We start from the raw sequence: 13108 nt of genomic DNA, 5'->3' as shown, positions 1-13108 counted from the left end.
CGTCATATAATCCCAAATCAAAACTCGTAAGAAGAAGAAGAAGAAAATTGCAGAAGATTTCATCTTCTTCCTTGTTCTTCCTCTAATCTCACAGACAGATCTCCATTGATGAGCTGATCTTCTTCCATTCAATTTCTTCTCTCCTCTTTATAATGCGCGCCTTTCTGACCTTAATACCGTCGTCATCAAGCCCTCCACCGCCATGTCTTTCTTCTCTCCATTTCTCTCCCCCTCTTTCCTCCTCTTTCCTCTTCAGCTTCAGACCTAACAAACGCTTCCATTTCCTCAAGCCTTGTTCCTCTCTCAAGCAATCCAAGAAGCCTACTCTTCAGAAATCACCCACTACTGCCCCTCAGAGCTTCAAGTGGCTCTTTAGCCCCAAATCCGACGAGGATGACGACGGCGACGCCGATGAAGGGAGTAAGGGCGCGGAGGGAGATCAGGCGGCTTTGGAAGATGATACTGCGGTTAAGGGTACTCTTTTGGCCGGTGTGTTGCTTGTTGGGGTTATCGGTGGATTTGCGTTTGCTGGATATGTTTACAGGGATCCGATTAATGCGTTCTTGAATCAATTCTCGACGTTTATTGATGGTAATTTTGTCACTTTTTTTTGTTTTTTTTTTGTTTGAAGTTTTGGATTGGGAAATGTTATGAATAACTAATCTCCGCGATGATTCCAAAATGATATCAAAATGATATGATATTATATTGTCCACGTATAAGTTCTCATGGTTTGACCTTGCTTTGCTTTGAGTGTCCCCTCCGATGTGGGACTCCCTCCTAACAATCCTCAACCATACTCCTCTCGAACAAAGTATACTATAGAGCCTCTCTTATGGAGCCATGGAACAGCCTCCCATTACTCGAGGCTTGACTCCTTCTTTGGTGTCTTTGAACAAAGTACACCTTTGTTCAACACTTGAGTCACTTTTAACTACACCTTCGAGGCTCACAACTTCTTTGTTCGACATTTGAGGATTTTATTAACATGACTAAGTTAAGGGCATGGCTCTGTTACCATGTTAAAAATTACGGATCTCTACAATGGTATGATATTGTGCACTTTGAGCATAAGCTCTCATGGCTTTGCTATGGGCTTTCCCAAAATTCTGTGTATGTGCATTACATGAACAAGTGGTTGGGTCTTGAAGGGGGGTGGATTGTGAGATCCCATATCGATTGGGAGGAGAACGAAACACCCTTTATAAGGGTGTGGAAACCTCTCCCTAGCATACGCGTTTTAAAAACCTTGATGGGAAGCCCGAAAGAGAAAACCTAAAGAGGACAATATCTGCTAGTGGTGATCTTGGCCCGTTAAAAATAGTTTTTTTTAATGCAAATCTTAGGAGTTATAACAAATCATTTGATGCTATGATATTTGGATGTAGAAGCTGATGCTATTGATATCTCTACCCTTTAGTTTCTGACAATGCAGATACTACTTTTTCTTTGTGTCTATTAACATAGAATCATTACCAAACAAAAAAAAGATATATTGAATAGCTGAGGAGCTCTCCATTTCTCTGAAGCTTCTATCTCAATCATGCAATTCATAACATAGAGCTTTTGATGAACAGGATATGGTCCAGCAGGATATGCTTTATTTGTAGCAGCGTATGCAGGATTGGAGGTACACATATTTTTCCCTTAATCCAAATATGTAAGAACTATGCCTTTTACATCTGTAGAGCTGCCCTTCATGGTAAGGCTTAGTATAGGTGGCTGTCGGGGTGGCCGAGTTGGAGAACTTAATAGTCTAAAATCTTTAGTTCACACCCGGGATCGAATGGAGCCGAGGCCATGAGCTAATGCAAGGAGGGAACCTGATACTTTTGTAGTACTCCATAAGAACTATGCTTGCTTAGCTCATAACATATATGCTAAGACTGAAATTTATGGAATGATTTCTTCCCTTCTAGATTCTTGCAATTCCAGCCATTCCATTAACAATGTCAGCTGGGCTACTCTTTGGCTCTTTGATCGGGACGGTTATAGTTTCGATCAGTGGAACGGTGAGTGTTTTGTGCAAGTAAAACAAACCGATGGATTAACATATGCCCGCTAATTATTAGCTTATTATCTCCAATCATTTCAGGTTGCTGCTAGTGTTGCGTTTTTGATTGCTCGGTATTTTGCTCGTGAGCGAATTCTTAAGCTCGTAGAAGGAAACAAAAAATTTGCTGCCATTGATAAAGCTATTGGAGAAAATGGTTTCAAAGTAGTCACTCTCCTACGTTTGAGCCCTTTGCTTCCATTTTCTCTTGGAAATTATTTATATGGACTCACATCTGTCAAATTTGTCCCCTATGTGTTGGGAAGGTCAGCTTTCAATTCCTAAATGATTGTAGCTTTTCTTTTCATCAATATGCCTTTTTGGTTCGCCTTAGCCAATATTATCGATACGTACGTAATGTTACGAGCTGTATGAACTTTAGAAATCGTTGAAATCGTAACGGATTTATTATCTGATTGCAGCTGGCTTGGGATGCTTCCGGGAACATGGGCTTATGTGAGTGCGGGTGCCTTTGGACGTGCAATTATCGTAAGTTTTCGATCTGTCTCCCTTGCTGCTTAAAGATGTTATATTTTTCGTAACAACATCTACCTCGTAAATTTGTAGTGTTGAGGCATGTTCTTTTATGAATGGGTTCTTTTTTGGTTAAAATTTCAATTAGTAAAAAGTTCATGTGACCAATTAAAATTACTTTTTATGAGTGCAATTCATTTGAGAAATTAGAAAAATAGATAAAATTTACTTGAAGTGCTTTTTAGAGGGAGCATTTAACTCATTTATTTCCTGGAGTGTTTACATTATAAGTGATTCATGAAGAACACTCTTTTAGGAGTTATGTCTAACACATCCTTGTGCTTTCTTGACAATGTATGGCATTGCATTGTGCCTCCTTGTCCAAGGCGTGTTGCTTATGGCCACATGGCAGATGTCCCAGTCTTGCTTGTCCGAGTCGGTTGACAGAGATGTCAAGCAATTGAGTGGGGGAGGATTTTTACCATTTCACGTTGGGTCAATACGGGAGTGTATGACCGTTCACCAAAACCATGTCTACAACCGCCAGGGCTAAAATGCCCCAAAATGTACTATGGGGGATATGACTAGTTGTCACTTCTTCTACCTTGAGTTATATGCTATTTAAGTCGTGATATTTCTTAACGTTACTTTCTTTAATTCTTCAAACTGTTTTCAAATGTATTTCCTCGCGCACGTTTTCTAAACATTTTCTCGAAACGTGACTCGAGGCCCGAACATACGCCAACGTTGTCCGCAACGTCCAAATTTCTCCCGACTGACTTGTTCGCTTGGTTAGAACAAGTACTGCACAATTGCTTTCCTTCTATTGCAAGAGTGCGATTGTGACACCATGCATATTGTTTATGGTTTTCCTTTAAAGATAATCTATGACCTCGATTCTTAGTTCGGTTTTCCGTCTCTCGTATTGTTTGTTTCCAATTTTCCATCTTGTTGCCTAGTTTCTTTTCCACTGTTAATTTTACTTGGCGTTTTTTCAGCAAGAGGAATCTGAAGTTGGTTTGCTTGGAGGGGGAAATGGTCAGCTGTGGACTTTAGGACTTGGATTGTTGGCGACAGCATTGGCTGCTGCATACGTTACACGATTAGCCAAGGTAATATGGCTTATTGCTACTGCAAACTTTATGCAATCAACTCGTTTTATATTTACGGGATGAACTCGTAATCATGGAATTGACTTGATCATGATATTATATTTTATAAGTTCATACTCCTCACCTCTCTTCCTTTCCTTAAATCAACAAACACATTGCCTTACACCTTCCTCGTCGTGCCCACTTCTCACTAACGTGTGAAGCAACAACGACATTAATAGCATATAACCTGGGTAGGAAGATTTAACAACTAGTCGTATCCCCTTATAGTACATTCTAAGGCATTTTTATCTAGCAAGATTGGATGTCATTTGGGCAAGGAGTCATACACCAATGTGGAACATCTATTTGGTCCGATTGACACCCAATTTAGTGAACTTTCATATTTCACTTGTACAGACTTAACTTCAGAGTTGCTTGTTGAAACTCACTCTGGAATCCCGACCTTTGAGGTTGTGTCCTGGTGTCCCACCTGGCTCCTGTTAAGCTTATAGCTTGACACCCTTGGTAACACCGTAATCTATTTATACCTTACCTTGGCAACTTTGTCCACTCTGCGTGGTGTGTTAGATAATGCACCATTCACCCACCGTCGTTTCGTAACATAACTTGGCTTGTCGACCTGCTTCGTCGTAGTATCAACATGTGGAATTTGTCCCATCCCTCACTTGGACGGCGTTGCTCCGCTCATTGATGTGAGTTTAAAGTTTGCCCTTCTAGACGCAGTACAACAACTTCCAGCTTCTCCGTCTCGAGTAGCCGATTAGCCACAAAATACTGTTCCACCTAGATGCACCCATCCATAGCGATTCTCCCCACGCCGAACACTGGAATGTCTAACTTCCTTAGCCGCAAATCAAAGACTTGAGCTAGCACTTTCCTAATTTCACATTTGCATTGTTTGGCGCCTCAACCTCATTTTCTTTCTCTTTCCTTCGGCTCTTCCACTAGTTTCAGCTTCCTCGGTCATTTTTTACCCTTCCATCTGAGAAAACACTCCCAATCCTTTCTTTACCGACTTAGTCGCGCTCTTAGCAATGACTTTTCCCACCTCCTTTCACAAACTTCGGGATCGACCCAACTTTGTTCTCCGACGTTTCCATCCGAACTTCCATGCACATAGTCATTTCCAATCAAGATCGGCTTTGATACCAATGTAGATAAGAATTAAGTTTGTTTATCAACAAGGGCACAAAGTTGAGGGAAGAATTCTAGAGCTTCCCCACTGTGAAATTCCGCATTGGTTGGAGAGGGAAACGAAGCATTCCTTATAAAAATGTGGAAACTTCTCCCTAGTAGACACGTATTAAAACCAGAAGGGGAAGCCCAAAGAAGACAATATCGGTCAGCAGTGGACTTGGGCTTGAGCTGTTACAAACTCCCATAAGAACCTCACAAAATGATTAGCAAGAAGACACCTGTAACAGCCCAAGCCCACCGCTAGCAGATATTGTTCTCTTTAGGCTTCCTCTCAAGGTTTTTAAAACGCGTCTGCTGGGGAGAGGTTTCCATACCCTTATAAAGATTGTTTCGTTCTCTTCCCCAACCGATGTGGGATCTCACAATACCCCTCTCATCTCTCTTCCTTTACCTAAATAAGCGAATACATTGCCTCGTCTCCTACACCTTCCTCTTTGGGTACACTACTAACTAACCTTCCTCTCTGGGTACACTACTAACTAACTCATGTAACATCATTTCCTCCCCCCTCTCTCTCGTCACGCGCCTTCTCTTATACACGTATTTTTATAGGAGCTTTATCAATTCTCGATATTGTTTTTAATATTGCAGGATGCTATGAAGGATATTGAATAGACATGGCGCCTTGTTGAATGTAGAAGGTATAAATTTTGAAAATTGGCAATGCTCTGTATATTTTTTTTTATTTGACCAATTAAGATAATGTACAATATTTACAATAATCAATTTAATTAATCTAATTGTAATATTAACTCTTTTTACTTTAAATTAGAAAAGATGAGTTTTTGCTGGCCAAGGATCATTCAGAAATTCAAATTCCCTCATTCAGCCTGTATTTCTCTTTTTTGAATTTCAATTATGGAATCTGTTACTTTTTTATATTGAACATGTTACACTGAGGGTGGGATCTCCGATCTCTTAGATCGTTTGCATGCTTTACGACAATACATGGAACGATAGGGACAATTAAGTCGACTGCATCATGTTAGAGTTAATGATTCGTTAAGGAATGTCGTTTCGTAATCTGATGAACATTGTATTTGTAATTATACCCATCATCCTTCTGAATGTGTATACATAGACAAGCATACATAGGCAGTGGTGTCATACTGTTTAGCAGCGACGGGCTATGGCGACAGCTTCAACACATCGAGCACCGAGATCAAACAATGACTTGCTAAACACAACAACTAGTGCCAGCAGAAGGCTACGTTGATGGTGACCGTGACAGCTTCAACACAGGAACAGACGGTAAGATCGGACGAAGGTGTGTACTAAGCTGCATTATTTTTTCGACATAACATTGCTCAATATAGGTTTGAGTCAAAGAATGAAAGGGCACTTCCAGCTTTAACAGAGGATAATCCTGAGCACTCTTCTTCTGATTTGTAATTTTGTTGTCTTTTTGCTTCTTTTTTAGAGAAAACTATTTAGTGGAAATAGTTATGGATCATAATCTAAGGGTCTAAATAGATTTACTTGTAAACTTTTGCAAAATTTAAAGGTATAAATATGGGACACTTTGTGCAATGTGCATAGGAAAATGGCTGGAAAGAGGCAATATTTACCTAAGCCAAAGCCAAGAGGATTAGATGAGTCCTCGCTCAGAGATGAAATCCGAGATATGGTTTGCTATCATATCAGGACGAACAAACTCGAAAAGAAGTTGTATGAGGTCGAGGCTAAGTTACATGAAGCTCAATCTAAGCTATTGATTGCTATCATATCAGGATGAACAAACTCGAGAGGAAGTATGAGGTCAAGGCTAAGTTGCATGAAGCTCAATTTAAGATATCGATTGCTATCATATTAGGATGAATAAACTCGAAAGAAGTTGTATGAGGTCGAGGCTAAGTTACATGAAGCTCAATCTAAGCTATCAAATGCCATTTTTTGTATGGCTCGTCGAGATGGAAGATGACGCTCTATAAACTGGAGTTGAAGTAGCTACCAATGTTCTAAGGGTGGAGGCACCCAAATATAAACTTCAGCTTCATTCAATCTCGTCTTAGCTTCGGGTGAGATGCTAATTGTAGCCTTCGAACACATTGTCAGGTGCCCCGAACCTCTTGAACTCCTTAATACCCCTTGTCTTAATTAGTTGCGATTCCAAAAGTTTTGTGCAAATTTGGTTGTAAAGCATTAACTTTCCTCTCATCGATTGAGTTTAAGCTTTCATTCGGATGAGTTGTCTTTCAGTTTTAGATATTGAGCCATGACAAAGAAAAGTATTTGAAGAGATGATTGTGAGATTCCACATCGGTTGGGGAAGAGAACGAAACATTATTTAATAAGAGTGGAAACCTCTCCTGAGCATATGCGTTTTAAAACTGTGAGGTTAACGGTGATACGTAATGGGCCAAAGCTGGGCTTGGACTGTTACAAATGGTATTAGAGGCAGTCATCGGGCAGTTTGCCAACGAGGATGTTATGCCTCGAAGGGGGTTGGACACTGGAAGGAAACCTCTCTTGAGGGGAAGCTCGAAAGGAAAAGTCCAAAAAAGGCGATATTTGCTAGCGGTAGACTTGAGCTGTTACAAGACAAATATAAGCCAAATGCTTTTCGGCTATGAACCGCGCAAACTGATGGGTCGGTGTTTAGAAAGCCTTAGAGATAGTTCAAAGGAAGGAAGAAGAAAGGACCGATCAGCTAGATTTCTTTCTCCATTGAGCTTGATTTTAGCCTCGTACCAAGTTGTACTTCAAGAGTGTTAGAATTGAAGATGGCTCCACGTCCTAGCAAGTAATGGGAGACCTACACTTATCCAAATCCATCATAAGCTTGACCTCTCCTATGTCCTAACAAGCTCTCAAGCTTGACCTCTCCTATGCTCAGAGAAGTTTCACAACAACTAGTCCGGTAGCATGTTTTGTGTAATGACGTTTTATGAGCTATATCGATGGCTTACCACTCTCTTTCACTAACTCTTTGGATTTTCTAGAGTTGTCCGGTAGCATGTTTTGTGTAATGACGTTTTGTGTAATGACTATACTTTTCTTGTAACGTTGCTATATACATGGTGTAATTACTATGTGCGAAAAATCATTAAATTCATTTCACTTTAAACATTACTAATTCAAACCTACTAATACCATTGAAAATAGAAACAACATCTCCTTTCAAAGTTTAAAAATAAAAATATCATTGATCTACTCTAATATAATGACTATGATTTAAGCCGAAAACCTAATTATCGATACTTGATGTTGTCAATCCATACATGGGGTCTTTGCCTTTACCGGGAAAAATGTTAAACATATGTTGAGTATTTAAAAATACCCCGTAAATGACCCCACTGTTGGGATCGAAAAATGCAATCATATGCAACAAGGCTTGTGGTGAGACTCTACTTTTCTTGACTATTCCTTTGACCTTACTTTCTTTTTTGGATAAGGTTGGATCTATAGTATTTTTCTACAGACTCATATAAGTACTCTCTAAGTCTGACTACATACTAGTGCACACGTACGCTATCAAAAATTAATGAAAAGACAAAAGCATGTTTCTTATCATAGTATGTGATCATATGTAACATACTAGAGAAGTAACCGGTGTTTGTATACCACATGCATGAAGTCCCATATTTTAAGTCAAGATACATAGGTCATGATGCATATTTTCCTACTAAAAATAAGGTCGATGCTTGCATGCATGACAAGTTTTTTATGCACGCGAAAAAAAATCCTATTTGTCTGACTATGGACTTAGTTGTCAATCGTGCACAACGTTGTCTTGGTAATGAAACTCTACCTTTATCTACGACTCTTTGCTTAGTGGTCGACATATTGCAATTGGCAATTGTGTTCCCTCGGCTTGAACAAAGACGATTGGATGGGCTAATCACAAAACCGTATATCGCTTAGGATTTCACTCTAAATTATCAATACATAATTCTTATCCTTGTAAGAATGTAAATGTAGGGATTAACACAATTATAGACAGAATTGTTAGCATTTAGTGGATTATACCGATTGTAATTTTTTTATCTTGTTTTCTCCTTCAATGTTTTTTTATTTAGGAAGAACTACATCCGCTACTTTGAAGAAAAAAAATGATATTATTTAGGTAATTTTGCAATAAACTTTAGTAGAAAATAGTTATGAATCCGTCTAAATAGATTTAGTTAGGAAGTTTAAGGTTTTAATTAGTACAATTTGCAACATTTGAACATTTTTTCTTCTTCTTATTCTTAAGATTTGAAGTTCAGATGTTTGAACATTGAAATGAATTTTAAAAAAAAATTCTAAATTACAAAGATCAAAAGTATCTTCTAATCTAGAATATATATAATGATAGTTAAATGTAGAATTTTGTGTAAATTCATACCTTAACCTCACAAAGGAAGAAAAATCCATTGTCCACATTTTCAAGCATTTCAAGGATTCTACCACCGACTTGGACTGTTTTCCAAAATTGATCGTCACTGAAAAACAAGTTCATGAAGGACAAAATTCAGTATCGAGCAAATCAAATGAGTGATTCGTCGCTTAGAATCCACCAACAAAATTGCAAATCAGGAATTCAAGAGGAGAAAGAGCAAATCAATCGCAGTTTATTTTCTAGGGTTCAAAATCTATCCAAGATCGATTAAATCAGAACAACAGCCAAGAATCGAAGCAATGTACATACAATTTCAAGGCTCAGAATCTTGATACCCGAACGGTTGCAGAGCTTTTAAGTTGATCCAACTGTTTGTTACCTCGACGAAGAAGGTACTCGATGTGGATGAAATTTTTGCGATCGATTTGCTTGGCGTTTCGGCGGAACTCAGCGGCGACAACCGATTCCATTTGCCGTCGATCTTCGGCGGATTTGGAACGAGCTGCTCGAAGAAATGATCTGTATAGACTGAGCACTTGCTTTTGCAACCCTGAGAGCTTCGGCCCCGATGAGATACCCATTGCTTCCACCTTCCTCCCTGCAGTTGCTTCTTTCGGAATACTCGTTGCCACTAGCTTTCTATTCTTATGTCTCTATTTATTATATATATATATATTTTTTTTTTTTCATTTATTTTTACAGTTATTCTTTTAAAAAAATAAAAAATAAAAAATAAAAATCTTTCTTCCTATTTTATAACTAATATAATATATAATAGGTTTAAAAAAAAAAATTCATGGTCTGCATCTTTGTTTCCTTCACACGTTCCCACATTGTCTTTATCGAGTCGCCAACATGAGGAGGATGTCCTTTGGGACGGTTTGGTAGATGATGACAAGAGTCATTTTATCCTTACGCTCCTCAAAGTCATCACCGATGGCGTCCCACACACCTTGTGCCCGTAAATTAACACACATTTTTATTGACCCTGTTGTATAATTACTCTTCGTGAGTCATGGGTAATGGAGCGTTACACTCCCCTCCTTTCTATTCTTTATCATCGTCAAATCTTCTCTAGCGACTTTGTGCGGTGACGACATTTGTTTCAGCATTCTAGCTCTAATACCATATATTGGATATGACCCACGATCAAAATATGCTGAAACACTCCCTTTGGTGTCCCCTCCAGTCAAGAACTGGGGCCTGACACTCACTCGCCAATATGCTTTTCTTCGTTCCTAGTTCGATATTCTAGTGTCCTAGGCGTAAAGGAACCACACCACTCCATCCCGAACTTGGTGGTTAAAGCCATGTCAATAGAATCCTCACATGTTGAATAAAGGACTTCAAAAGAAAAAAGGAGTCGAGGCTCCTTGAAGACATAGTAAAAAATGACTAAGACTCCAAAAGAAAAAGAGTCGAGCCTCGATTAAGGGGAGACATACTTTGTTCGAGAGGAGGTGTTGGATGAAAGTCCCATCGTTTATAATCAAAGAATACTATCTCCATTGGCAAAGCCATGAGAGCTTATGCTCAAAGTCGACAATATCATACCATTGTGGAGAGTCGTGTTCATCTAACATCTATTTGGTTTGGTTTGTGTCCTCTGCAACTTCCGATCAGCACTCTTATTTGGTTAGATATTTAAAAGCAGGTTATCACTTCCCTCTTACGTTTGAAATTGTGTTATATGATTGAGTTCTAAGCCATCGAGTTCCGTTGGTTTTGTGACTTGTGACGTCGAATTCAAGGCTTCCTGTGTCGATTGGGTTTTCGTTGGTTTTGTGACTTGTGACGTTGAATTCAAGGCTTCCTGTGTCGATTGGGTTATGTTTAGTGCTAGCAGATATTGTCCTCTTTCGGATTCCCCTCTTGGGCTTAGGGAAGGTTTCCACACGCTTGTAAAGAATGCTTTGTTCTTCTCCCCAACCGATGTGGGGTCTCACAATCTACCCCCCTCCAGGGTCCAGCATCTTCGCTGGCACTCATTCTCTAATCGATGTGAGACCCCCCAATCCATCCCCTTTGGAGCCCAACTTTCGTGCTGGCACACTGCCTCATGTTCACCCACTTTCGGGGCTCAGCCTCCTCGCTGGCACCTCGCCCAGTGTCGGGCTCTAATACCATTTGTAACAACTCAAGCCTACCGCTAGCAAATATTGTCCTCTTTAGGTTTTCCTTTCGAGGTTTCCCTCGAAGTTTTTAAAATGTATCTGCTGGGGGAAGGTTTCCACACCCTTATACAGAATGATTCTTTTGGGTTTGAGTCATTTTCTGTAGTTAGTGGGTTGACTCCTTTATATGGGTTGTTTTTTATATGCCCGGATATTTTCAGTGTTCGGTTTCTTAACAAAAGAATAATAACAATATGATGAAACTTCCATGGGTTGTGTGAAACGTGTGCAACAGAAACTATACAAAGTTTGCTTTGTTAGAAACCACTGACCTTCACAATGATATGATATTGTCAAGTGTTGCATAGTTCTTTGTCAAGCAGGTCCAGTGCTTAACGATGGTCAGTCTGGAAACGATGAATCGAGAAAATCCATGCTCGAAGGCGTACGCCGAAAGATAATCGAGAAAGTCATGAGAGATCATGAAGACGAGATTGACGATGGGTCTTCGAGCGATTAGTTTTTGAATCGATCGGGTTCTTCTTTTCGAACGCCCTCTGTTTTAGTTGCTAGAGATTGAAAAGTATTGTTTGGTTATAATTTGTACGTCTGCACAATGCATGTGCATTGCTCTTTCTACCCTACGGAGTAACAATCGTTGTATCATCGAACACTTCAATCACGAAACTTATGAAGCTTCGAGTACGTATGGAGATTAGCCAATCTTTCCACACCTCCAAATTGTTCGAAACACTAATAAGTCTTTTATTTAACCATCTTGGATAACACTCGTCGATCAATGTTTGAAATGTGGCCATACCCGGTCACTCGCCAAAATTTGCACCATCGCCGTATTTACAACGTATGAAAGAAAATGCAAGAGGTTGCGAGACTTGTAATAGTTCGACCTTGTTAGACCGAAGAGTAAGAACTTTGGATAAATGAACGACCGTGAAGGCCATCTTCCGCCATGGGCAAGTGTTCTTCACGATTCACTTCAATTTTCTCATTACTTTTTCTATATTTCGCGATTCTCTCGATAAGAACTCATAAATAAATCACCCTTTTAACTTTTTTTTAAAAGTTAAAAAAATACACGTACTCGTTTGTATCAGGTTTAAAAAATACTCATAAATTTTCAAAAGTAACATTAAAATTTGGAGATAATTTATGAGGTGTCGATAAACGGTGTTCGTCCATTTAAAAAATTCTCATCAACTTTTAAAAGTAATATTAAAAAATTTGGAGATAATTTATGAGAAGCCTATAGACAATTTTCGTCCATATATTGAATTTAAGAAAAAAAATTGCATTCTTTTACCGATGTAAAAATGTGTTAATGCTAATTTTAAAATTTCATTAGTATTATTTTTAATAGGGGTGTACATTCAACCCGACAACCTGGATCAACCCAACCCGAACTATAAGGGTTGGGTTGAGTTGGATTAGCAGATAGGGTTGAGTTCATTTTTCTGAACCCGAATTGAATCGGTTCGGTTTCGGGTTCGTGGGACAAAACCCTTAGGTTGACCCGAGCGACCCGATCCAAATAAAAATATATAAACTATATTAAGAATCTTTCATTATTAATGGTTTGCTAGAGGGTACTTTGACTGGTCTAGTGAGACCCACGCCCGTTTTTGACTCTAGTCTATTACATAGTTTTTTTTTTTTTTTTTTTAAAATATTTTGTTTAATTTCTTTTATTTTTTTTATTATAATTGTTTTTATATTATTTTGTTATTTTATTATTTTATTATTTTTAGTTAAACATATTCTCAATTTTAATATAATTATTATCTTCTATTTGTTGCTATGTTAGTAAGTTAGTAGC

The 13108-nt window shown here is 38.8% G+C and overlaps 2 protein-coding genes across 3 annotated transcripts; one reads left to right on the top strand and one right to left on the bottom strand.

Annotated features, from left to right (window-relative positions):
• Positions 1-6551, top strand: LOC111432699 (TVP38/TMEM64 family membrane protein slr0305-like). Of its 2 annotated transcripts, XM_023069630.1 has the most exons (8): positions 1-591; positions 1578-1630; positions 1920-2012; positions 2096-2319; positions 2476-2542; positions 3526-3639; positions 5431-5480; positions 5921-6551. In XM_023069630.1, exons 1-7 carry the CDS (start codon positions 153-155, stop codon positions 5452-5454), a joined length of 1014 nt encoding a protein of 337 aa, XP_022925398.1. In that variant the 5' UTR covers positions 1-152; the 3' UTR covers positions 5455-5480; positions 5921-6551. The 2 variants fall into 2 exon arrangements, with proteins under 2 accessions (XP_022925398.1, XP_022925397.1); XM_023069629.1 differs by lacking the exon at positions 5921-6551 and having other exon boundaries at positions 2-591; positions 5431-5585.
• Positions 6552-8381: 1830 nt separating this feature from the next.
• Positions 8382-9799, bottom strand: LOC111432701 (succinate dehydrogenase assembly factor 1, mitochondrial-like). Its single transcript, XM_023069632.1, has 3 exons — positions 9540-9799; positions 9167-9263; positions 8382-8710 (listed from the first exon to the last, which is right to left on the bottom strand). The coding sequence occupies exons 1-3, from the start codon at positions 9739-9741 to the stop codon at positions 8677-8679; spliced, it is 333 nt and encodes a 110-aa protein (XP_022925400.1). The 5' UTR covers positions 9742-9799; the 3' UTR covers positions 8382-8676.
• Between the last annotated feature and the right edge of the window lie 3309 nt (positions 9800-13108).

This window comes from Cucurbita moschata, unplaced genomic scaffold, assembly GCF_002738365.1.
Source record: "Cucurbita moschata cultivar Rifu unplaced genomic scaffold, Cmos_1.0 Cmo_Scf00040, whole genome shotgun sequence".
Classification (NCBI taxonomy): Eukaryota; Viridiplantae; Streptophyta; class Magnoliopsida; order Cucurbitales; family Cucurbitaceae; genus Cucurbita; species Cucurbita moschata.
This window is presented reverse-complemented; position numbering and strand designations above follow the sequence as displayed.